The 27,458-nt window shown below is 39.0% G+C and overlaps 1 protein-coding gene across 5 annotated transcripts in view; it reads right to left on the reverse strand.

Moving 5' to 3' along the window:
- BABAM2 (BRISC and BRCA1 A complex member 2) overlaps positions 1 to 27,458 on the reverse strand; it is a 400,305-nt gene that overhangs the window by 230,619 nt on the left and 142,228 nt on the right. For all 5 annotated transcript variants that reach the window (XM_045447307.1, XM_045447310.1, XM_045447306.1 and 2 more), the window contains exon 6: positions 24,667 to 24,741. In XM_045447307.1, coding sequence (XP_045303263.1) covers positions 24,667 to 24,741 — 75 coding nt within the window. The remainder of the gene's footprint in view (positions 1 to 24,666; positions 24,742 to 27,458) is intronic.

The following is a 27,458-nucleotide window of genomic DNA, read 5'->3' on the forward strand; positions in this document are numbered from 1 at the left end:
GGAAGGAAGGAAGGAAGGAAGGAAGGAAGGAAGGAAGGAAAGAAAGAAAGAAAGAAAGAAAGAAAGAAAGAAAGAAAGAAAGAAAGAAAAGGAAAGGAAAGGAAAGGAAAGGAAAGGAAAGGAAAGGAAAGGAAAGGAAAGGAAAGGAAAGGAAAGGAAAGGAAAGGAAAGGAAAGGAAGGAGAGGAAGGAAGGAAGGAAAGGAAGGAAAGGAAGGAAGGAAGGAAGGAAGGAAGGAAGGAAGGAAGGAAAGGAAGGAAGGAAGGAAGGAAGGAAGGAAGGAAGGAAGGAAGGAAGGAAGGAAGGAAGGAAAGGAAGGAAGGAAGGATCTGTAGATGGAAAGATACTTAAAAGACACATCAAATTTTAAAACAATAGGTAAGACTCAGTTATAGTTAAGGGATGCACACTCGGGTGATGAATCTAGAAAAAATCTCAGGGTTTCTTTCTAAAACCTTTCAGGGTAGTGGTGACTTTGGGAGAAAGGTGGCTGTGAGTAGGATGGGGCAGGTGAAGTCAAGAGAGAGCACTGACACGGTGACATTTAGGCAGAGATTACTCTTTTCGTTTTATAATTAAGGAAACTGAGGCTTGGAGGGTTTGAGTAATTTGCCAAAACTACACAACAAATGGTGGGTGTGTCCAGACATAAGCAATCTGACTACAAGCTCAAGCTTTTACCCAGATTTTAACTCAGATTTAACACCTTTTTTCCCTTGAGGTATAAGTCACAAAAAGTAATGTGCACAAATCTTGAGTGTAACTTTACATAGGAGTAAAGTTCCACAAACTTCATATGTGAAACACTGTTTTGCTCTGATGGTTTTAAATGCCCACATAAAGAGAGAAATGCATCATCTCTTTAAGATAACATCTTCATGCCAAGCCCAGTTGTTGGCAACTTAAGACTGATAAGGAAGGTACTTCAAAGGCTGCAGTAGTAAGCGAGGCTTTCCTGGAACTGAGGATAGGACAATCAGGAATGACACTTCTTATCATGATCTAGTGCTTTAGTTTTCTTTTTCTACTGACCAAAATAAAAACTTCCATTGGGATTTTTGAAGGCAGCTAAGGTATGGCCATTGGAGGTGGGAGATGACGACGAAGGAGCCCCTCTCCAAAGAAAAAGAGATGTGCGTGAGGGTGAATTAGAATGGGAGCTCCCCGTAGATGAAACCTGTCAGAGAAGCTAACAAAGGGGAAAGCTTGCAGAGCACCCCAGACCAGGCAGAAGAAGACATTAAAAGTTTTGTGGGAATTGAAAGATTTTTTTAAAGCAATAAAGAAAACCAGAGTGCAAAAGCAATTTGACGATGTTAGGTTTAATGAAGCTGTTTGAAACCACACCTTAAAGTGCAGCCCTTTTAAGTTTATTCCATGTAACATCTAGACTTGGATTTGTTTTGTAAATCGTAATCATTAGTAATGGCAATTAGAATATACCTGTCCTGTTATTTTAAGGATTAATTTTGGGGGCACCTGGGCAGCTCCGTCGGTTAAGCGTCCCATTTCGGCTCAGGTCATGATCTCATGGTTTGTGGGTTCAAGCCTCGCATCGGGCTCTGTGCTGACAGCTCAGAGCCTGGAACTTGCTTCAGATTTTGTGTCTCCCTCTCTCTCTGCCCCTCCCCTGCTCACGCTCTGTCTCTCACTCTCAAAAATAAATAAACATTAAGAAAAAATTTAAAGGTTAATTTTGATAACAATCATGGTAACGGGAACAATAACAGGTATCATTTACAGAGTGCTCTGTGATAGTCACTGGACTAACGGGTTACATGTATTAACTCACTTAATCTTCCCAGGAACACTCAGAAAGAGGTAGGTATAAGGCTCATTTTTTTTTTTTTTTTTTTTTTTTTTTTTCCTGATGAAGGAAGCAAGGCACAGAACTAGTAAGCAGTGATATTTTGGTGTGTTTGCATTTATCCGCTGCTTTGCAGTTACTTGGCAGTTAGTCTTCCCTGTTTGGCCAATCCTGCTCAAAGTTAGCATCACAGTTCCCATGGGGCCATCTTAGGGGAATTTGGGAGAAACTAAGAGCTCTGAAGAGGGAGCATCTATCTGAATCCGTTCCATTTCAGGAAAGGAAATAGTAGAAATAAACCTTACCTGCAAACTTGACCTACAAATTACACTCACCATAATTCTATGACCCATTATATTTGAAAGACATCTGGAAATACATCAGACAGGATTCAGACAGTAAACTCTAAGTTTCTCTAGTATAGTGCCAGGCACATAGCAGGTACCCAATATTTATCAAATGAAAGTAAAAATGAACACATGAGATCACATCACAGAGCATGCAGACATGCTATATAATCTACCTGACACCAAGGAAGTAAACCAGATAATCTCTAGTGGTCCCTTTCTAAGTAGCAGTTGAAAGGTTTCACTAAAGAATGGGATAAGACGAGGGGTCTCTGGAGAGAATAGGGGAGAAGACATGAACAAATGCAGGGACTATGTAGCTGAGAGAACCAAGAATGAGGATAATAGACAGTGATGGCAATTTTCTCACTAACGCATAAATTTACATGGATATCTGTCTTTATTTTCAGTTTGCTAGGAGGTTTATTATCCTGAAAGGTGAAAATATAATTAAGAGGTGCCCCTTCATTAACCCTGTACACAGACACATACACACTCCATTAAAAACATCCTCTAAAATAAAAGTGAAAAAAAAAAATCAGAGCAGAATTTTTTTAATTCACGCATTCTTTTTTTTTTTTTTTTTTTTGGTTTTTATCAACCTAGTTATTTTGGGTTGCTATTCACTAAAAACTATAAAATATGTCAGTGTCGGGGCCATATGTTGAAAGTCAACGGGATTCTTTTTCTTCTAGCATTCTCTCTTTTATTGGCAGGTTTTCTTCGTAAGATCTGTCATCTGGAAGAGCTCATTCTGAACAGTTGATGATTCTCCATAGGTTATGTTTTCAGGCTGAATCATAATCTTTTGTAGCCATAATCTGCTGAAATTCTCATCACATTCATATAATATTTAAAACATTTTGTTTTTTTTTTTTTTCAAAATGTGAGTTTTCCCCCATCTTCACAATTAAAACAATATCAAAATGTCTTGGCAGAATTAATTATGGGGTGGGGGGATAATTAAATTTTAGAACTTAAAACTTAAAACTCCAATTTCCCACAGAGTTATAACTTGGTATTTTATGCACTCTTAACAAAGGTTGTCTGCATCAGCCAAGCAAGTTCACAAATGTTACATTGCGTGACTTGATTCTGATTTACTGTTAAGATTGTTAGAACTTGTATTTTGTGCCCTTGCTACACATGTACATTGTAAATATTGCATAAGAAGATTGGAATGCAATAGCCATAAAAATAATTGCAGGCTATTACATAATCAGAAGTCTGTTTCTATTCTTTATTAGGCTAGTCTCATCACACCAAATAAAATATAGGCTCTGAATAAAAATAGAATGACATCTAGAATTGTATTTCCTTTTATGTTTTCTTTAGATTTGGGATTTTAATGGCTGTAATTATGGACCATGTTTCTTTTTTAAAAATCAGTTCAAAAAGTAGGGCTCGCTTGAAAAATATAAGAACTCATCTATATTATCTTATCATTCAATCATTTTATATGTCCTATATCCACAGACACACACACACACACACACACACACACACACACACACACACACACACACATATATACTCCAAGTGAAATCTTATTGGGCATGTATTCTGTTCAGGGCACTGTGCTACAACATAGGGAAATTCAGAGGTGAATTAGACTAATTCTGCCAGAAGGAACTCAAACTCTTAGAAACATTAGCCTTTCCTTTCTATCTGTATCACTTAGCTTCTAGACTACTGCAGTCTCCTTTAACCTAGGCCCCTTGCCTCCCTGTGCCACCCCCAGTGAAATCTTGACTGTATCTTGCCTCTGTTTTCAAACTTCAAGTGGTTTTTCATTATGAACTAAATGAAGTTCAAGTCCTTTAATCTGCCAATCCCTATTCAACAATCTTGTTTTTCCTTGAACAGAATTCAAACTTGACCACCCCAGGCCTTCCCTCAAATATTCACTGCCCCCAGACATGATAGCAGTAGAAAGCCACATATGATGGGTAAGATTTTAACAGAAATTATAATGTAAAGTATTCCAGATGGAGGGAGACACAAAACCAGAAAGAGTAAGAAATGTTTAGACTAATTTTCTAGTAAGTAGAGGGATACAAAGACAATATAATGCTCATGAGCTTTTAGACCCTAGTGTCTCTACCCATTTACCTACTTTACCTACTTTATTTACCTATTTATCTCTCTACCCATTTACCTACTTACTACCTGTAATGGTTTTTAAAATATGTCTACAAATTCTTTGATACTCCTGCCTTTAAGAAGTAAAGCCTAATTCTCTTTCCCTTAAGTGTGCACAGGACTTAAGCCACTTCTAACGAAGTAAATAAAAGGAAGTGGCAGTGTAAAGCCTTCAGAATCTAGATCTTAAAAAGCAATACGGCTTCCTTCATACTCATGCTCCCAGACTGCTTGCTCTGGAAAGTCAGGTGCCATGTTTTGAGGATACTCAAGCAGCCTCTAGAAAGGCCCATGCGATAAGGAATTAAGCCCTCCTGCCAACAGCCATAGGGGAAGCCATCTTGGATCCTCCAGCCCAGCTAAACCTTCAGATGACCACAGTCACTGCCAATATCCTGACTACAACCACGTGAAAAACTCTGAGCTGGAACCCCCCCAGCTAAGTCACTCCTAAATTCCTCACCCAGAGAAACTATGACATAATGAATATTTACTGTTTTAAGCCTCTAAAAGTTTTTGTAGTAATTTATTATGCAGCAGTAGATAACTACCATGCTACCTATCAATAAATGTCTACCAAGAATGTCGATGGCTTCAGATATAAATATGAATCATCATGACAATATTCCCAAACAGTATACTAAAGAATAAATAGCCTTTCAACTTGTGGTATCACTGACATAATTAAAAAGCACAGTAAGGACACAGATCATATTTATCATGTTTACCAAATATAAATATATACACCATATATATCTTTGGCATCAATTACAGTCCCTGATTCATAGTAACAACTCAATAAATATTTGTTGGCTGGATGAATGGACTTCTAAGGATGGCTCTGAAGGATATTTTCTTACAATATTACAGCTATCACAGCCTTGGGTTTCTCAGCAAAAGACAAGACTAAGGCAAAATAAATAGAAAAATATAATTCCTTAAAACTCTCTATAATCAATATATTGCTTTTATTTTTATTATTTAAAATAATAATTTTAGAAGCCCCTCCAAACTGGTATATGTGGAGATGTAGTTTCCCTTCCTACGCCCTACAACTAAGAAAGGAAAGAACCGACTACGTAGCCCTAGAAAATCGGAGATTAAACGAGAACAAATTTTGAAGGGGACTGTTGTTATGGCAGGACCTCATGAGCAGATTTCCTAGGACACCAAGAACTGGCTGCCAGCTGTGGCAACTGTGGGTGAGAAGCAAGAACAGTACGACAGGATCATGAATGGGAAGACTCTCAATATGAAGTCATCATTTTTTTTTTCTTTTAATACGTGGCATAAAAGAAGCATGGATGGAATGTCTGAGTGAGAAGTGTGAGGGGGATGGCAGGCTCACACCTCAGCCTTGTAGACCAGGCGACACACTTGCTTTGTAGATCTTAATGTGGGGCAGCTTTATGTTATGCTGCCCTATTGAGTTAAACTTCCTTGAATCATTATGTTATTGTCTAATAATGAAACATTTGACAGTGTGCTAATGAAGCGAATAAACTAACTTGAACTTTTAGCTATGTGCTATCAAGTACAAATTTTTTACTGCAATTATGGATTGCCTGGGTGTCCTAGCATAAAACCTCAAGCCTCAGTCATGTTACTTCTCAGTATATGGGTTTGTGACAATTTGCTAAAATGGATCAGCTATTAACTCAGTTATCAGAGTATTGTAATCATTCGGAAGAATGACTCAAATACAGAAAAGAAGACCCTCTTGTTGATTTCCAGTTTTTTTCAACATCAGTTATAGCAACTAGAGAAGAATGAATTATTCTAAAATTATTGTGAAAACTTGCTTAACTTTATTCAGGGTGGAAAACAGATCTTGGCCTTAACAGGGCTCATATGTCCTGCTCTTCATTGACGTAGTTATTTACCGGTGCTAATAAAGTTTCCTGGACAGGCTACAATATATTTCAAAAGAAACAAGATTGTATTACTCCACCAATCTACAAGGCAGCATGGATGTGATCACAGGATATGCAGGGCTGAAGTAGGTTCCACTCACTGCCAAGTGACTTGCTGAAGTCACTTTTTAGAAACGGGTGGAGGTAGAATGTGTTGACAAGACTACTATGCATTCCCACCAAGAAGTTCCTCTCAAAAAAAGAAGTATTTTCATAATTCCATTATAACAGAAGCTAGAAAGAACTATGTTGGGCACTGCATGTGTAAGAATAAAGTTCCATCCCTTTCCCCAAAGCAAAGGACCTGCTCTACACCTAACTTCCACGGCAATCTGTTGTGGTGGAAAACGCATGTGCTTTTGAGAGAGACAAACCTGTACCGAAGCCTGTGTGCTGCTGTACATAGTCAAGATAATCCTGCGGGACACATTTAACTTCTCTCAACTCATTTCGGAAGGAAGGAAGGAAGGAAGGAAGGAAGGAAGGAAGGAAGGAAGGAAGGAAGGAAGGAAGGAAGGAAGGAAAAAATGGAGATAACATGCCTTCCTGTAGGAGTCTAGATTTTTCCAATGATAAATGACAAAAACCCAAATCATAGTCACTTAAGCTAAAAAGATTATTTCTTGGGAAACTATGAGAGAAGCTCAGACTCCAAAAGACAGCTTATAGTAGGAGTTAAAGCCAAGACACCTCCTCAAAACTCAAGAACTGAAACCAAAACCTCACCATTGACAACATTCTTTCTAAGTCTTCATCTCTCACCTTTACCTCTTTTTCCGTGTTGGCTTTCCTCACTCCCACTGTGTAGAGCTGTGCTGTCCAACATGGTAGCCATTAACCAAATATGGCTATAGAGCACTTCAAATAGGAAAAGTCTAAATTGAGAGGTGGTACAGAGTAAAATACACACCAGATATCAAAGACTTAGTATAAAAAATATCTCTGGTACAAAAAAATATGCATCTGTATAAGATCTCATTAATTTTTATTATATATTGAAATATTTTGAGTACAATAAGTTAAATAAAACATCATTAAAACTAATTTCACCTGTTTCTTCTTAGCTTTTAAAATGTAGCTACTAGAAATTACATGTGGCTCACATTTGTGGCTTGCATTATATTTCTCCTGGGCAGTGCTGATCTAGAGCTTTTCCACATGGGGAGGAACATGGCTGCCTACAGTTCTGGACTCAATTCATCCCAGCCTACAAACATCACAGCACAGAAAAAGTTCTCCTCTTCCTACTTCAATTTTCAAATGTTCTAGGGAAGACTCTGACTGAGCCAGAATGGATGATTTATCTACCCCTTGGACTAATCCCTTCCAGGCAGCAGAGGAACTATAATGTACAGCCCACCAGAATCACAGGGATGGCACGGGGAAAAGAAGAACATGGAATACTATTACAAGAAGGGGAAGAGACATGCTGGGCAGATAACAACCGATCTCCACTATGCCACCTTGTATGGAAGCAGGGAGGATTAAATATAAACATATGTAGCACTGCCCTCTCTACCAATGGCAAGATTCTGACCAAAATCCCTCTCTGAATGCTGACTGTAACATTAAACCACATACTCTCTGAATAAATAGGTGGCTGTGAGTCATAACACAGAATGGCAGACATAGAAAATTAAGAGGATAAGCACTCTGGATTTCTACACTTGAGTATTCATTAAATGTACCTAAATCGACCATACTTTTGCTAAACCCTAGAAGCTGGCAGCTTATGAGTAGGATTGATTTTAAAGAGCAATTTGCAACAATCTCAGGTTTACTCTACATTGCTATGAGCTTATAATACTTTTTAGTACAAGTATCTTGACTGATAATGCAGAAGTTTTATGAAGAATATTTATATTATGCTGTGAATCCACTCGGAAATCCAACAGGCTATAAAGTATATAGCAGCAGCTCTCAAACATTTTGGTCTCAGGACCCTTTTTTCTCATGTATTGAGAACTCCAAACAGCTCTTGTTTATGTAGGTTATCTATTTTGATACTTCATGTATCAGAAATTAAAACTGAGATAAAAAAAAAAAAAGCAGCTTTCTTGTGGTTTTATCATATGTTTTCCTCTAGAAATTTTGAGTTTTAGGTTTTACATTTGGAGTCAAATTTTGTATCATTCAAAGGTATGGACTGAAGTTCCTTTTTGGTATACATGTTCAATTGTTCTAGCACCATTTGTTGCAAAGACCATTCTTTTTCTTCTGAGTTATCTTTCCACATTTGTCAAAAATCAGTTGTCTATGCAGGTGTAAGTCTATTTCTGGATACTCTATTCTGTTACATTGATATATACTGATCTATGTGTCTTTTTAAAACCATTATCACCTGTCTTAATTACCGCAGTTTCATCATAAGTCTTGAAATCAGGCAGCGTAAGTCTTCTAATTTTGTTCTTCTCTTTCAAAATTGTTTTGGCTATTCTAGGCCCTTGGTATTTCAAAATAAATTTTAGAATCAGATTTTATTAATCTCTACTGGAAAAAAAAAAAAGCTGGCTGAGTTTTGACCTGCTAGGATTGGGTCAGATACATATATCCATTTGGGAAGAAACTGATGCCTTACAATATTGAGCCTTCTAACAAATAAACATGGTATACCTATCAGTTTAGGTCTCCTTTAGTGTCCCTCAGCAAGGTTTTGTAGTTTTTAGCATACAGGTCTTTCATATCTTTTATTAGATTTATCCCTAAGTATTGCCTATTTTTGATGCTATTATAAATGATATTTTTAAAATTTCAATTTCAAATTATTTGTTGTTAGCATATAAAAATACAGCTGTTTTTAATTATTGACCTTGTATCCTGCAACATTAAAAACACTCACTTATAAATTCCAAAAGGTTTTCTGTAGATTCATTGGGCTTTTCTACATAAATCATTATACCATCTGTGAATAAAAACAGTTTTGCTTCTTTCTTTCTGCTCTGAGTGCCTTTTATTCCTTTTTCTTGCCTTATTGCACTGGCCAGAACCTCCAGTATTGAATAGAATTGATGAGAGTAAACATCTATTTTTTTTTAATGTTTATTTATTTTCGACAGAGAGAGACAGAGCATGAGCAGGGGAGAGGCAGACAGAGAGACACAGAATCTGAAGCAGGCTCCAGGCTCTGAGCTGTCAGCACAGAGCCCAACGCAGGGCTCAAACTCACAGAGTGCGAGATCACGACCTGACCCAAAGTCGGACACTCAACCAACTGAGCCACCCAGGCACCCCGAGAGTAAACAGCTATTAACCGTAGAGATAAAGCCTGGTCTTCATCATTAAGTATGATATTAGCCACAGGATTTTCACAGATGCATGTCATCAGGTTGAGGAAGTTCCTTTCCAGTTCTAGTTTGCTGAGAGTTTTTACCAAGTGTCAAATGTTTTCTCTGTGTCTATTAAGATGATCATATGATCTTTCCTTTTAATTTGTTAATTTGGTGAATCATATTGATTTTTAATATTCAGTCACCTTGCATCACTAAGATAAACCCACTTCATCATGAAGTATCATCCCTTTTATATAATATTGTATTGAATTTGTTAAGACTTCATTTTGAATTTTACATGTATACTCATGAGAGAGACTCATCTGTAGCATTCTTAGAATTGTCTGGGTTTTGTGTAAGGTAATGCCGTCCTCATAGAATCAGTCAGAAAAGTATTCCCTCTTTTTTGATTTTCCAAAGAATGTATGTAGGATTTGTGTATTATTTCTTCCTTAAAGGATTGGTAAAACTTACCAATGAAGTCATCTGTGCCAGGAGTTTTCTTTCTGGGAAAGTATTTAACTATGAGGAATAGAAGACTATTCAAGCTATCTGTTTCTTCTTGAACACACTAAGGTAAAAAGTAAGAAATTTCTAAAATATGAGAACACACAAGCAAACATGTGATTGGCTATCAGTGTGACGATAACATACTAACACACCGTGTACCCTCTGGAAAATTCCCCCATTCACTTCTAAGGTAAATAAACTCTTAACTTGATTTTGAAAATAGTCTTTACTTTATGGACACTCTGAAAGGGTCTTGGACATACTGGAGTGCCAGGACCAAACTCTGTGAAGCGCTGGTCTATGGAACAGAGATTAAGAATACCATCACTAGCAGTATTCCAGGACCTTATTATGCTAATGTGTATGAAGTACCCACATACTGAACAGACATTCAAGCTATTGTAGACTACTTTTAGAGGTAGCACAAAGCTTGAAAATCCTAAATCATCATTTCATCCTGTTTCAAGAGAGCTAAAACCTTTTATAAGCAACCCTAGAACAGACAATGACACCAACCTTATTTCTGGGTATCACCCCTTTCAACAATATGGCCTGAATGTAAAAACAAAGCTATAGCAAATGGATTCAAGAAAGGAAATGGCGGGGGTCGGGGGTCATGGAGCACCAGGGTGGCTCAGTCGGTTAAGTGTCCGACTCTTGATCTCGGCTCAAGTCATGATCTTATGGTTTGTGAGTCTGAGTCCCACATCAGGATCTGTGCTGACAGCACGGAGCCTGCTTAGAATTCTCTCTCTTTCTCTCTCTCTGCCCCTACCCCACTCCTGCTCTCTCACTCTCTCTCTGTCTCTCAAAATAAATAAACCTAAAAAATTTTTTTAAAAGAAAGGAAATGGGTCCAGAAAAAATGGGAGAAAGAGGATGGAAATGATTGTGACATTATTTTATCATGAAACTAGATCAAAATATACATATGTTGCTAAAATATGTTTAAAATATTTTTAAAAGGAAAAATCCCTCTCTTCTGGGTCTATATTAAATGTCATTCTAATCAAGGGCTGCAGGTTATTTCTCCTACTCCAAATCCTGGGAATGCATTTATAGTAAGAAAAAGGACAAGGGAACACTGGGTAACAGTGAATACAAAACCCAGCTCAGCAAAAAGAACAAAACTGAAAAACCCCAAAGATACTTAAAAGTCTATTGTATTCCAGGATAGGGGAAGCAACAGCACCCAGGGGCCACAGAAAACAGAGAGTAGGCTATAACATGGCTTTTCAAACTATCTACAGTGAAAGAGCAGTTACTGTTTCTTTGGTTTTGTTTTTCCTAATCCTTCATAGATTTATGACTTCATACAAAACATTAAAAATGAGTTATTAGAGGGTCACCTGGGTGGCTCAGTTGGTCTAGCATCCAACTCTTGATTTCAGCTCAGGTCATGATTTCATGGTTGTGAGATCGAGCCCCATGTCAGACCCACACTGGGGGGTGAAGCATGCTTAGGATTCTCTCTCTCTCTAAGTAATAAATAAGCATTTAAAAAATTTTTTTCTATTTCTAATAACTCATTGTTTGAAGACGCTTTTTAGTTTTATTTATGTATTTATTTATTTATTTATGTATTTAGAGAGAGAGAGAGAGAGAGAGAGAGAGAGAGAGACAGTGTGTGAGTGGGGAAGGGGCAGAGAGAGGGAGACAGAATCCCAAGCAGGCTCTGTGTTGACAGCACAGAGCCCAACATCAAAATGCAAACCAATATTTTTATCAATACAAGACAAGAGGCATATGATTATTCTGTCAAACTGCTTTAAATGTTTCTGAAGACTCTCAATTCTGAACTTACCATTAGCTGAAGAGATACACTTTGGGTAGCACTGACTAGAAGAAGGTTCTGACTGCCCCCTTTCCTCTCCCTCATTTTCCCAGGTTGATCATTGAGCTAGATGAGCAAGCACATTAGCTACACGTGTGAAAACTTCAGCCAGTCTGAAACATGGGTCTTTAATATTCGGTTTCTAAACACAGAGCTTTAATATTCGGTTTCACATCCTTTGAACCCAATCAGGCCCTTTTCCCTTCTTCTTCCCCCCAGTCATTTTATATACTGTTTCCTGGCAGATTTCTTTTCCTAAATATAAACCCAATCATAGTGCTACTAAAAACAATAAACTTCTCAGCTGAATATACAAGGCTCTACCTGTATCACTGTATCTTTAAAACGCCTTCACTTACTTATCTCCTACTACTTCGTACACATGGTCTATGATTTAGACAAACTGCACTATTCTATTGTTCTCCAAATGTGCTACTATTGCTAGCCAAAATCATGCTCATTCTTTGTCTCTAGCTCCTATCGATACTAACACTCTTCCAGGGCCCATCCCCAATGTCACCTCCTTTATAAAGATCTTTCCTAACCAGATGTAATCTCTCACCAACCCACTAAAGAACCTGGTGCTTCTCTTGTGGTACCAGACTTATTATGAACTGCATTACTGTTGTCTGTGTAGTCATCTTATGCTCCTAACCGGATTTTACTTTTATTCTGAAGTATAAGTTTGCTAACTGATGCAAACGGTTTAATGAGAACAGAGGGCAGTGATAAACTGACCTCTGTCAGGTGCCAAGTGGTGCCTTTATGATGTGGGTGGAGAAAATGTCATCATAGAGAAAAGAAGCTCCACATTAAGAAACGGTCACCTATAATGATCACATCCTATAATCCCTGGGCTACTTGGTTCCAACCTCTACCTCCCCACTTTGTGGTCAAAGGTGGCAATACCTCCCCAGATGCAGGCAAATTCAAAAAGACAACATGACGGAATTAGTCTATAGTTTGACTTTAAAAACAAACTAAGATTAGTAAAACAAGGAGGTTGGGTTGTTTACAAATTCAGTGTATACTAACTAATGGTGAAGGGTTCTAATGGAAAACTGACCTGATCAATCCTATCTGAAGTTTTGTGCTTATTTCTGGGCACCACAGTTTAAGAGAGATGCTGGCAATCTGGAACATTTCTTGAAGAAAAGCATGAGGATAGAGAAGGGTTTAAAACTTATAATAGATATTTAAAGTGTAAAGGATAAAGAATGCATAACCTATAAAGAAGAGAATCTCTAGTTGAAAATACAGGTGTTTCTGTTACAATGTGACATATGCATTCCTTAAAAAAAACCTGCATTCTAGTAAATTACGTATTAAGAATAAGAGGTTTATGAGAAAAATATGGTAAGGCCTGTATAACTCTGTAACCAAAGCATTAGCAAAATGGCCAAAGTAACTCCAGTTAAAAATATTAACGTACTTAAACTGCCATGCCATATTCCTAATAAATAAGGAATTATTACAGTGAATATAAGACTTCTGAAAACACAGAGATAGCTTAATGAAAGGTGCTACAAGGAGGTTGGATGGCTGAGTTATTGGGAAGAGTCGGGTGCGGGGCGGGGGGGGAGGGGGGGGACAGCATCACAAGTTACAGTGGAGAAGCAGGCTGGGGACAAAGTAATGACACCAAATAGGGATAGCTCTGGCTCATTGTCTTGAGTTTGTTTCTTTTCACAAAGATCAGGGGAAATCATGCAATAAATATTTAAATACAAGTCGTATGGCAAAACTGAGCCAAATGGAAGGATATGGAATGAGTGAATAGACATTTTGTGCAACACAATGTCCCTCCACAGCTTGCTACGTTCATCTGTATTAGTATACTTTGGATTCAGCTGATGTTATTTAATGGTCAAAAATTAACGTGATAGGAAAACTCAACTATAAACCATGGTAACTTTTGTATGATACTGACATGTGTCCACTACCAATCATGCACGAATTGTTTCACGTTATTAAGCATGCTGTTTCGAAGAACAGACTGTACTTGAGGGACTATCACCATATAGAGGGAACGCGTAGCAAAGCAGGTCAGCTAACCGTCATTTGAGATACATCTATATTCTAAAATTCTCACTTAGAAAATGAAAACACAAGCATGCCATAAAAAATAAGAGCAAAATAAAATGAAAGAACACCCCAAAAAAAGGAAGTTCACAGAAACTACCTGTGATTGTTGTTCATTTTTAGTAGGAAAATATATTGCTGTCAGAATTACCATACGCTATATCTGGAAATCTAGGGCAAGTGTAAATTTGGGCTTTGAATTCTAGATGGGGGAAGTCAGGACAGAGGAAACAAGAAGCAACAAATATAGTTTATCTTACTTTCAACAGAATACTTACTTTCTTCCTAGTCCACAATAAATTCGATACTTTGAAATACAAATTAAATGACTAAATAAAATCAAAACCATTTCTATTCCTTGTCTACTGCAAGCTCAGACATATATTAAGTACCATCATATTATCTCATTAATAATATTGGAGGGAGAGCCTGACCACATTTTAGCAGGGAGACTAAGACTCAGAAGAGAATTTAGTAAATTACATGTTACTAACAGATTATTTAAAAATAAAAGAGAAGATGGAATAAAGGAAGGATGAAAACAAGGAAGGAAAGGAAACAAGGAGGAAGGAAGAGGAGGGAGTCTTCAACCACACTGAAGATTCTAGTAATATAAACTGAGAGATCATGGTATTAAAAACCACTCAACCTCACTGAACCAAATCCCTTTACTTATCTTTCTGTGATGTCCCCAGGGTTTTGTGAAGAAATATTCCCCTCCATAGTCTAGAAAAGGGATTGGCAAACAACTGCCGACAGGCCAAATCCAGCCCAGTGCCTGTTTTTGAAAATAAAGTTTTATTGGAACCCAGCCACACTCATTCATTCACATATTGTCTGTAGCTGCTTTCATGCTGTGACAGCAGAACTGAGTAGTTGTGAAAGAGACCATATGGCCTGCAAGCCTAAAATTTTACTATCTTGCCCTTTAGAGAAGACGTTTGGGGCCCCTGATTTAGAGTGTATTTTTCTCTAAGCCCCGCTTCTCTCTCTAGAGGAGGGAGGTGGAACAAGGACAATGAACTAAAAGCAGCCATGGGTCCCCTACTTCATGAAGGAAGAAAGGGAAGTTCCCTGAAGAGTAAGTTTTCAGATCATCTCACTACCTTCTTTGCAATTACGTCTCAAATGCTAAATTTGGCTCAAATTTAGCAATGATAAATCAGACTCATTACAAGAATAAACAGCACCCTGCTTTTATGGTACTTTCTTCCAGGTACACACTCCCACTTTTATAAAAGTATGCCCTCTCCTATTTGACTAGACAGAAACTGTTTCCTTTGAGATAAGATGAGGGTTCCCCATGAATTCTTTATGGCCTTTCAAGCACCAGACAACTGTTTTGCCTTAAAACCAGATTTCACAAGAATGAGTTAAAGCAATCTTTATTTCTAAAAGCGTGACTTTACTGGATCCAAGAAATTCCCTAAACTAAAAGGTCTCAAATTCTGAGGCATCATTTAATCTGTGGTTTAGAGAAAAATCTTTGTGAGGTCATCCTTTGAATTTATAGTCATTTATCAGGATCAGAAACCTTTTTAATGTTTGCTATCTTATGCTTGCAGAGAAATGACTATAGTCAATATATATCACCCTAACAAGCTTGCTGGATTTCAAATAAAGAGAATATTTTGGGGAAATTATCACTTTCCTTCCCAGCAAATACGTAAAACTAAATAAACTTTCAAACAATTCCAAATAACAAAGGACAGTGCAAGAATTCATCAAAAAAAAAAAAAAAAAAAAAAAAATCCCAGAGAAATTCATTGGTCTAACTCTTCTTATGGGTGCACAGAATGTAAAATCCTCCCCTGTTTCTAAGGGAAGGTGAGAAGAATGAGAAATTTCAAAACTGCAAATTTACTAAAACTCAATCTTTGATAAGTCACAAAATGTGACTGTCATGCACACTTTTTTGACATGCATGCCATTACCTATTTTCCCTGACTATATGAAAGAACGAGAGTACCACTTAAAATTGGTTTCCCCAGCCATATTCCCTTGAAACTTTCCAAAGAGAGAACACCAGTAAGATTATCATATTCAAGTCTGTCATGAATTAAAGCTGTTGCCTGAAAAGCCTTCTCCATGACTGTTTTGGCTAGTATGCTATCATTTCAGTTGTTTCTTCTTGACAATTTCACTTGGTCTTTTCAGTTTTTCGAGTTTCCATCCCATCTCCCAAACTCATTTTGCCAAATACCCACTGGGTATATTTCCTACTCACCTGCACTCTCATGACCACCAACAATCTGGTCTCTCCCTGACCATTATACTGCAGTGTTCTCTATTCTCACCCTCCCTATGGCTCCAGGCAAAGCAAATGTTTTTTTCTTGGGTCTAATCTTGTTCATTCAATGGCATTTGAGCATTCCCTTCTTCATTTAACATTTTTAAATCTTTGGCTTACACAACTCTGGGCTTCTACCTAGATGACAACTCTCTTGCATTGGGCCCTCCAAGTTCAGGCCTTGGCTTCCCCATAGTTGTATGTTACACTTCCTCATTTTGGTTTCATGATCCTCTTCTCTACTTTGATCACTTAGCTCCTCTCTAGTCCCAGCTGTCAATAATGAAGACTAGATATTCTGTCAACAGCTCCAAATAAACACTGAACAGTCTTGGGCAAGTAAATGAAACTTCTTAGGGCCTCACTTTATTCTTATGTCAATTAAGTAAATTCTCTAGGAAAAGATTAGAGTAGGGGTTTCAGAGCTGTGAGGGGGAATATAAGCAAAGTGACAGTACTGTGAATTCTCACAACACTGGCAGGACAAGGAGGGGAGCCTCCCATCTCAGATTAATAGCACTGTTGGGGAATAGTATAAAATAGCACTGCACGGATCTAAGAAACCATTATTTATTTCAAGGGAAGATTAAAGGAGACTACCCTAGCAGTAATATTGCAGAGAAATTGGACAAGGGAGGGAATGAAGCCAAAGAAATAAAATAGGAAACCATTACCATGATAATCCAGGGGTAAAGAGATTAGGACTACCTGCTTAATGACGTCTGAAATCATTCTTCAAGCATTCAAGATCTTTCCAAGGCATCTTTCCAGTTTTCTCTCTCATGCTCTGCAAGAAATTTCTCTTCCAGCCTAGATTATTATTCCCTGCTCCCTAAATCAAGTGTGTCCACTGTCCCACCAAGAATGACTTGATCAACGACATCTTAGCTGTCTCTCTTCCCTTCCCAGTCTTTAAAAGCTATGCCTCTTTCAGGGTCTAGTTTATGCCTAAACTTGGTCACAAAGGTTTCTCTAACAATTCCAACCTGTAACAATCTGTACATCTTTAAAGGCCTACTGTACATGTAGCATGCAAATTAGTGCTTATTTTTTTATTTTATTTTTTAGTGCTTAATTTTTTTTAACTAATGTTTTTAACTATATTTTACCAACTATAGTATAAGATATTTGGGAACCATAATTATCCTTGTATTCCTTTTTTTTTTTTTTTTTTTTTTTTTGGCTTGTCTAATCCTCTACAGATTCCAGTATCACTTTAAATCAAAATCACTTTAAGTCAAAATCAATACTTCAGGGTTCTGCACAGTAGTATTGCACTGAAGACCAAACAAGCGAAGTCAATATGGTCTGGGTCAGGGTCCGGGTCCGGGTCAGGGTTACAGGATGGAGAGACAGATAGAAGGATGGATAGACAGATAGATAGATAGAGTGAAGCCACGCCCATTCTGTACACTCTGCTTCAGTTGTTATAAGCAGCTGAGGACACTAGGGAGGAGGGTAGAGGGGTTCTGGAGCTACCCCAGTTCCAGGTCTTCCTTCTGTCACCTGCTGGGTCCCGCTAAGATCCCCCTAACATCACTCTATGGTGTAAGTCAAGGGAAGAGAAGAAGGGCCTGGATCCCATCTCTTCCTCCTCACTAACTTCTCAGACTCTACCTGATCCAGCATCATTCCCATTTCCAAGTCGGCCTGACCTCCTGAGTTAAAACAAAATGATTCATGTGTTAACACAATTAAACTCTCCCCAGTGGCGGGGAGTTTCAGCATCCCTGCAGGTCAGATCTCCAACCACCTTAACTCCACATCACAAAGAACAAAAGGCTGTCTTGGGCTCCCCCATGTCTCACCATTTTTCCACTGTCACTTCCATTTAAGCCCTTTCTGACTACCTTTTCTCTTCTTCATGGTGTCCCCGGAGTCCCTGTGCACTGCATCTCCCACCTTCATCTTATCCAGGGACACCCATGTCACTCTCCTCCTTTGTCCTGCCCATTTTAGGGCTTCACAGAGCACATCAACATCTCACCTCTGAAAACCACTCCGGATAGATTTACCTTGGAACACAGACCACTGCAGCTCTCACTTTAGCGTCCTTCCTCAATCTCATTTATTCTTTCTACTGCAAGACAGATGTAAGGAGGCCTAGCTTCCCATTCTGACAGCTAAAGTGAAAATAATCTAGCAATACAAAGTGTTTCTTGCTGCAGTGTGGTGTGCTGGAAAGACCACTGGCTTTAGAGCCAAGGAACCTGCATCCAAATCCCAGTTCCACAAATTGCTACCTGGATCACTTATATAATGTTGCCTCCAGAGTCCTTATCTATTTAAAAACATGAAGGGAAAAAGTTACCTTGCAGAGTTGGTGAGAATATTAAATGAGATCATATATATAAAGTACCTAGTCCGGTTCTTACAAACAGTATTTATTCAATACCAATTGGTTCCCTCTCCTCACTCCCACCATTCTAAGCTTATCACTGCCAGCCCATTAATAAATGAGGCTGGAGGCACCAAGGAGGGCTGCAGTCATGCCATCACTGTGCCAATATATCCATTTACGTCTGAGTCTATTAAGCCAAAATAGAAATCCATAGCTCTTACTTAGAGCAGTAGCTCTTAACCCTGGGTGCACATCAGGATTACCTGGGGAACTTTTAAAATATAATATTTGGGCTTCACCTCCAAAAATTCCAGTTTCATTGGCCTGAGGAGGGCCAGCAATCAGTGCAGCCCAGCATGAGAACCACTGAGTAAAACTAACTGGCATCGTCTGGAGTTAAATGGAATCCAAGGACCCTTGGAACTTCATGCCCACTTCTATAAGTTCTCCCAGACAAGACCATGCTGAACAGATGCAATCTCCCCAAATTTACTTTGGTTCCGTAGGCTCCTAAAATAATCTCAGGGTACCAAGCCACTTCATATGGATCTCTGTCATGTAATATGATATCAATCAAAGTGGAAAAGTATCCAATAAATATGCAATAGAATTTTGGTGTACCACATATCCCAAAGGAAAACACAATACGCACCTCAGGAGATAATTTTAAAATGTACTTTCTATGCCCTAGAATACCCAAAAATCTAGGTCTAAACTGCTTTCTCTATGAAATTATACATTAGTTATATTTTAGTTAGTGGCTCCAGTCACAAATTCACCAGCCTTATGAACAGGATGCGTGTGTGATGGTTAAATCTATGTTTCAATTTGACAGGGCTAAGTAGTGCCCAGATAGCTCCTGAAACACGATCTCTGGGTGTTTCTTTGAGGGCATTTCGGGAAGAGATTAGCATTTGAACCAGGAGACTTCGTGAAGAAGATCCATGCTCACCAACGGGGGAGGGCGTCATCCACTCCTTGAGGGCCCCAACAGAACACAAAGGTTGAGGATGAATTCTCTCTCTCCCTCTTTGTCTCCATCTCTGTCTCTGTCTCCTCCCCTCTCCTCCTGCTCTCCTCCTTTCCCCTTCTTCCTCTCCTCCCTGGGGCCAGAAAGTCCATTTTCTCCTGCCCTTGACATGAGAACTCCTGGCTCACTCGCCTTCACACTCCATGATTTACACCAGGGCCTCCTCTCCTCCCCTGGTTCTCTAGCTTGCAGACGGCACACTGTGGACTTCTTGGCCTCCGTGACCTTGTAAACCAATTCTTGTAATAAATATCCTCTCATAAGTGTTCTGTTTTTTCTGTTTCTCTGGAGAACACTGACAAATACAAAATGGTTCCCTAGTTCAGAATCAGTGTCTGTACATCTGAAGGCGAAACATGGTGCCAATCCATCTACTGCTCTCATAGTCCGGCAACGGATGACTACCCTAGGCCCTGGGGAGTGGTGCCTTATCTGCCTGAGATTTTCTCCAGAACATCCTTCCACAGCCTACCTGGCTATCAGACTGCCATGGCCAACACACAAAAGTATTCTGTTTGGCCAGCAGTGTTTAAAAAAAATATTTATCCGTTGCCGTCACTTAAAAAGCAGCCATTTTTTCCAGATAAAAACCCCTGAGAATCTAGGCTCCTTTTCATAACATCTGTATATCTGGCAGCAGGAGGCCCACACTTTCACAGGCAACAACTCTGTAGCTGAGTAGCAGCTGCTGCTCTACATGAAGCACACACGTGCCGGCTCTCTACGGCTCTCACCATTTCTTACTGTGTTATATACACCCAGCCAGATTCATGCCTCCTCAGTACCTGCCTGGCCCTGAGAGCACCTGCAGTTGCTAACCTACATGTGATAAGAGAAAACGATGACTAAGCAGGTGAACCCACCAGTCCATGTCAGGCTGAGGAGGCAGCTCCTTCCCACACAAGTAGTCTTGGACTCTCCCCCATGTTAATGACCTTCTTACACCATGTATGATTTCAGTCTGGATATCTGCCTGAGACTCTCTACCTGTCCTGGGCCCTGGAAGCTGTCTGGATAACCTGACCTTAATTCCTGCTGTCTGCCTCTGTTTGGCAGAGTGACCTGTGTTCCACTACCCTGCGCTGACTGTGCCCTGGCTGATCAGCCATGGTGGCTTCTGAAGGGTAAGAAGGTTGAGCACCTCATCTCCCAACACACACGGCCCAATGCAGCTTTTTCACCTTCAATTCATTTCCATACAGCGTTATGATTCAGACACCACAGTGGGACTAAACTACTGTAGCAAGCAATCCTTCAGACTGTGTCAAGTTAAATGATGCTGAGAAGATTACTGTAGAAACCAGAAGTCCAAGTACTTCAGTTGCAGTAAGTCGGTTATGGTACTACCTCTGGGCTGGGCTAGGGCTCAATGGAACCTACTGTAGAGACACTCCAGTAACCGCTTACACAACAGCCATAAAATGAATTCTTAGTGTATGTTTTTTCTCAAAGAACAGGTCACGAGGCTGAATCCTAGTCATTAGAAGTTGCTGCTCTTGATTTCCTTTAGGATGTGGTGAAAACTGACTGGTGTATGTTCTTGTCTTTATTCTTGGGTCTGAGAATTATTAAACCTGAGTATATGAGGCTGGAAAGCAGTTTTTCTTTTTCAGGGAAGCCATACTCCATAGTGAGATAACATACAACCTTCTCTGGTTTAGTAACTAGAGTGACTCTTACACTTTTGTCATTTCAGTAATCTGCCCTTTATTCTGGGACCACAATTTCTCAACATAAACACACCAGTTGAGAAGTTCAAGGGTGCATACCTGGCCCAAGTGGGATGGACACGGGAAAGCTGATCTATGTCTATCTGTAGATTATCCTGCTATGTGGACTACAGAAACAGGGGATTTGTACTACATCTCCCATTTCATTTCTGGTAGTTTGTGCTGGATTTCCACCTCCCACAAATAAAGAATCCTAATTAATACAGAAGTATTTTTTTTCCTGAGTTTTTATGTAAGTGATTTATCTGACCCACTGACTTACCTCATCCAAGAATAAAATTTAGACATTGAAGTCAGGACTCATTCTCAGAATAAATTCACTCTAGTCCACGTAAGAACCATATATGCCGAAAGTATAATATTAAGTAAAATCATATCATTGAATATTTAATGGATTTTTCATTCTCACATGAAAAAATTATTTTCATGGGTAAAAGAAGTACGCTTGGAAATATAAACTTATTACGTGGATGATGGCTTCATCATGGTACAAAGAAATTTCACTGTAGCAAATCAGTATGTCGTCAATTTTTTAAAATTTTTAAAATTCTACTTCACTTTTCATTTCTTTGGGATGGTGAGGCAAAACTACATTGATGCTGAACAGTATCCTCATCCTAAGAATCTGAAGACTTTATTTTGGGACTGAGACTATCAGATAGCAGCCTGGTAATCAGATTAGGAACATCCAAATGCTAATAATATGTAAATCAGGTCCTAACGCAAACTCAGTTTTTAGAGTACTACAGCCAAATGTCCCAAGGTTATGATACAAAAACTTTAGGAACTTAGATTTTAAAACCTTCAGTGGGCATTCTGGATTACTTCTGCTAGGCAGGTATTTTTTTCCTGGTTGTTTTGTGTTATACAAGAAAGTTTTTTCTTTCTTTCTTTCTTTCTTTTTTCTTTCTTTCTTTCCTTCCTTCCCTCCTTTTCTTCCTTCCTTCCTTCCTTCTTTCCTTCCTTTTTCTGTCCTTGTGGCTTTATTCTTTTTGCATGGATTAAAGATCCAGAAAGACATCAGTGATGCAATGTAGGCATTTCATCTATGGTAGAAATGTCATTTCATAGTACCTTGGGGGTGTGGGGGGTTGGGGGGAAGCTTTCCGGTTTTGCCAAATAGTTTCCACCTTTTTCCTATCTGACTGGCAAGGAAAGTAAGAACATAATAATACAAAGTTAGGACTCTTAGAGTAGAAAATATGGAAATTTGATTTTGAAAAGAAAAAAATTAGATTATAATACAAGATATATTTTTTGCCTTGACCCTCAAGAACATGAGCAGGGGCAACATTAGATTCAAATAAACAAGACAACCCATCCAACTGATAAGGCCCAACAAATCAAAACAGATACTGTCACTATAAATAATGGATTGACGTGATTATAGAAATAACGTTCTCTCATATACTATTGAATTTGGCTTTAAATGAGCTGAAATAGAGTTTTAACTGGAATCCACGCAGGTCGATGAGTCTGTGATCTAAGTTCCCAAGGAGACTGCTTGCTACTCGAATAGAGCATAGTAATTGCTAAAACCAAATTAATTATGCTTGGTAATCACAGATATAATATGCATATTTTCCACAACAGGAGTGTGGAGAAACTGATATAAATTGCTGACTTCCATTCTTACTTGGACTTCATAACCCTTAGACACAGAGTGGAAAACTAGTCAATGAGAAATTAAAAACGAAAGTTTAATGAAGCACAAAACTCCCATGTTTTACTTAGGGTGAAAGAAAATAATTTCCCCACTTTGAGTGAAAGGTATTTTTTTTAATGTTTCATTTATTTTTGAGAGAGAGAGAGACAGAGTACAAGCAGGGGGGTGGGGGCAGACAGAGAGGGAGACACAGAATCCAAAGCTGGTTCCAGGCTCTGAGCTGTCAGCACAGAGCCCTATGCAGGGCTGAAACTCGTGAATCATGAAATCGTGACCCGAGCCCAAGTCAGACGCTCAACTGACTGAGCCATCCAGGCGCCCCAAGTAGAATGTATTTTAAAAAGTGTTCCCTTGGGGCACCTGGGTGGCTCAGTCGGTTAAGCATTTGACTTCAGCTCAGGTCACAATCTCACAGTTCATGAGTTCGAGTCCCGTGTAGCGCTACGTGCTGACAGCTCAGAGCCTGGAACTTGCTTTGGGTTCTGTGTCTCCCTCTCTCCTGCCTGCCCACCCTGCCCCCACCCCCTGCTCATACTCTGTCTCTCTCTCAAAAATAAAAAATAAAAAGTGTTCTGTAATCTTTTCTATGGTCTATAGCTTATATCCCACCAAACCATACTTCCAATCAAGATTAGTATCTAGTATTATTTATGGCTACAATATACCAGGAAACTTGTACAAGGTTTCTTTCTCTCTAAATGATTGTAAATACCATTAACTCTCTGCACAACATCAAATTAGGAAGGCAGACATTTCTCTTCCATTAGACTAAAGCTATACAACTACACGTTGAAATACAGGGCTGAGGGCAGCTAGCTATATCTTAAATCCCAACCCAGATCCTCATTTGTGATGAACCTAGGCCTTGTGTTACGACTTTCTGTTCAAACCTGCTCCCTGGTCCATTTGGTTTCTTTCATGCTAACCACAGCCTAGTCACTGGGATTCTGCCTCTTATGTGCAAAGCATCTGCAGACCCCAGCCCAAAGTGACTCTCCCCCAGCCACACCTTGCCTGCAACACATTTTAAAGAATGCCATATAGGGGCACCTGGGTGGCTCAGTCAGTTAAGCATCTGACTTAGGCTTGGGTCATGTTCTCACAGTTCATGCATTCTAGCCCCACACTGGGCTCTGTGCTGACAGCTCAGAGCCTGGAGCCTGCTTCGGATTCTGTGTCTCCCTCTCTCTGCCCCTCCCCGACTTGGGCTGTCTCTCTGTCTCTCAAAAATAAATAAAAACATTAAAAAAAAAAAAAAAAAAAAGAATGCCATATACACTGGTCTAAATCAATTCTGGACAGTCCAACAATGAAGGTGCCTAAGATGAACTACTGACATAAATAAGGAAAATGAGATGCCCTTTAGCACACAATAATTAATATGCAATCCTACCCAAAGAATGCCTTTTAGACAACTTCCATGAGAGTCTCTCCTCCCAGTAAGATTACTAACAGTGATTGTTTTCCCCAAATTTAGTTTACTTATTATGGATTTTATTTTGTAACGAAAATTCATTTTGAAATTACTTTTAGGGCTACTATTTTAGCTTTTTCATAACAAACTCAGTAATCTTTGTATAGTAAATATTTTTAATAAATTCATCATCTGAACAAAATGCAGGCAAGCCAATCATACAAATATTCAGAGTCAAATAATTACTTTAAAAGCTCATTTACATTCTCACACTGATACCGTATATTTTTACCTTGAGAAGGTAGGTGGGAATATTGCTGAAATCCACTGGCAACTTCAAGAGGAAACGAGCTGAAAATTCACCAGTCTGTAGGACAAAAGGTATAATAATAAGATTAAAATAAAAATTGATTGTAAAGTAACAATTATCACCAAGGCCACAAGTTCAACCTGTTCAAACCGGAGGCATTTTCAGTTTGGGTTTCCTAACATCAAGCAAGAAAAGAAGGTTGGAAAAGTAGGGAAAGATAAAAAGGAATTATTAAATTATTAGCTACTAAAAGCACAATCAGAATTTTTTAAATCTGCATTTTTAATGAGCAATAAAATTATAAGGTAGCATTACCTTTTTGGTTTTTTTTAAGTGTAAAAAAAAATACATGAATATATGATTTTTTTTAATCCAAGCAATAAAGACAGACCTGTCCCTTTGATTCATTTCTTTTTACTAAAGCATTCAGACCAATTCGCTAAGATTTATAACTCACAGATGACTGACATGTATCACCATGCCTTATAGTATGTCTGGAAATACATACATAGGTCAAACTTCTACCCTTATAATATAAAGCAATCTATCAGTAGGTACCCCAAATAAGATTCTAATCTCCTGGACAGTCTATTAGCATCCATCATCAACTAATAACTTTTCAGTAATTCTCTCAATTCTCTTTCCATAGGAAAGATGTACAGAGGTTTATAGAATTAAAACATTTAGCCCAGCCTAAAAATAGCTTTTACTTTTCTTTAAAGAAAAAAAATTCATGTAAAAGAAAAAAGTTTTCCTCTCACTTTGTGATGATGGGAAATCAAAGTTGTTGTTTTTTTCTTTTTTGGGTTGTTTGTTTTGTTTTGGTTTTGTTTTGTTTTGTTTTGTTTTGTTTTGTTTTGTTTACGACGGGAAAGTCTAAGGCATCACATTTTTTTAAAAACACTTTGTCACAGTATGGAGAAGGGTCTTTCCTGTTGGGCTAACAGACACCTCGGGGTTCTAAGGAACCTGTCTGCAAAGGCCACAAGGAAGGGTGCTGAGCTGGTGGTATCCTGGGTCTTTCAACCTCTCTCACTACACGCCTGCAGTTCAGCTTGGGATTTTGACATACTGGGTTTCACTGTAACAACTTGTTTGAACAAAGAACTCCAGGGATGATCTAGAACTACTCTAAAGAGTGGGTCTCTATCCTTTTTATATTTTGTGAACACTAAACAGCTCCCAATGTCTCCACTGCCTTCCCCCTTAAAAAAAAAAAAAAAAAAAAAAAAAAAAAAAAAAAAAAAAAGCACCTCAGGTTACTAAAACACATCTTTAGACATAGCAAGCATTTACAAATATTTTTTTATGGATCAGTGAATGAAGGCACACAAGCACACATGCACAGCTCTTACAGAAGACTCCACATCAGTCACCACACCTTTCTATAATGACCCTAGCAACTGGGTGCAATTTTTAAACTCTGACCTAAAACCTTGAAAATGCAAACAGAAATATAAACCTTGAGCTCAAAAGATAAAAGCGATAACTACCATCTACATGGGAGTTGTTGTTTTGCCGCTTATAACATCTTTTAACTTACATCAACCTCCAGCTAAGGACGGAGCACTTCCTCATTGCCACAAGCCTAACCCCATGACACAAAAAGCAGAAATGAGAGAACTGAATGGACAGACTCAAAGCTGAGGCAAGCCAGATAGACTCACAGCAGCCACTGTGCCGCCAGAAAAGTCAGTGGTGAGAAACAAGGAAAATCATTGGTGCTGAGCAGCTATCCTCAGTACCCAATGCCAATACACGCAGGCTACTTGAAAGAATAGTTAAGAGTCACCTAAGGATCTACAAACAGCTTGCATCACAGTAGGTGGAAGGAAAAGGTTTGTGAAAGAGCCTGTTAAAACTCTTACATTTTATCAGAGTCCAAGATGACCAGAAAGGTATGGTCTTGGTGTTTTGTTAAGCAACTGGAGGACTCTACAATTAATACCACCTGGTCAGTGGGATTCTTTGGACCTAAGCACAGGGGCTCCTACATTGAAAGAGGTGAGTATAGGGATAACGTGTAACACTACAGATTTCTACGAGAGCTTATTAGAGGGGTATCTGGCCCAGTGGGAATTTGGGGGTATGGGAAGAATGAAAAGTCTTCCTTTGGTGCTGGTAGAGCGCCACAGGGTAAGGGACATTCATCAAAGAAGACAAATTCCCAACCACTATCCCCATTCTTTCTCCTATATAAGCAATTCTCCCCTCTTTACCCACTCACTCCCACCAGCATGCAAACATCATTTAAAAAGTCTTTCCGGGGGTGCCTGGGTGGCTCAGTCAGTTCAGCATCCAACTTCAGCTAACATCATGATCTCGCGGTCATGGTCTCGCAGCTCGTGAGTTTGGGCCCCGCACTGGATGAGCCCAAGCCCTGCTTCCGGTGAGCCCCGCTTCTCTCTCTCCCTCTCTCTCTGCTCCTCATGGGATTCTCTCTCTCTCCCTCTCTCTGCCCCCTGCTCACTTGCGCCCTCTCTCTGAAAAAAAAAAAAAAAAAAATCTTTCTTAACTTCATACCTCACTTCAGGTCCCATCTCATTTCTCTGTTGAACTTCACAAAACAATCTCCTGTAAAAGACTGGTCTATACTCAACGTACACATTTCTTCTTTTACTATGCTCTCTGGAACCCTCTCCTGTCAGCCCTTCCTCCCCACCAGCCAACCCCCACAGCCCATCAAGGTCACCAATGACCTCCCCACTGCCAAACCCAATGGTCATCTCTCTGTCCTCATTTTATTACTTGTTCTCTCTGCGGCATTTTGACAT

Source organism: Leopardus geoffroyi, chromosome A3 (assembly GCF_018350155.1).
Source record: "Leopardus geoffroyi isolate Oge1 chromosome A3, O.geoffroyi_Oge1_pat1.0, whole genome shotgun sequence".
Lineage (NCBI taxonomy): Eukaryota > Metazoa > Chordata > Mammalia > Carnivora > Felidae > Leopardus > Leopardus geoffroyi.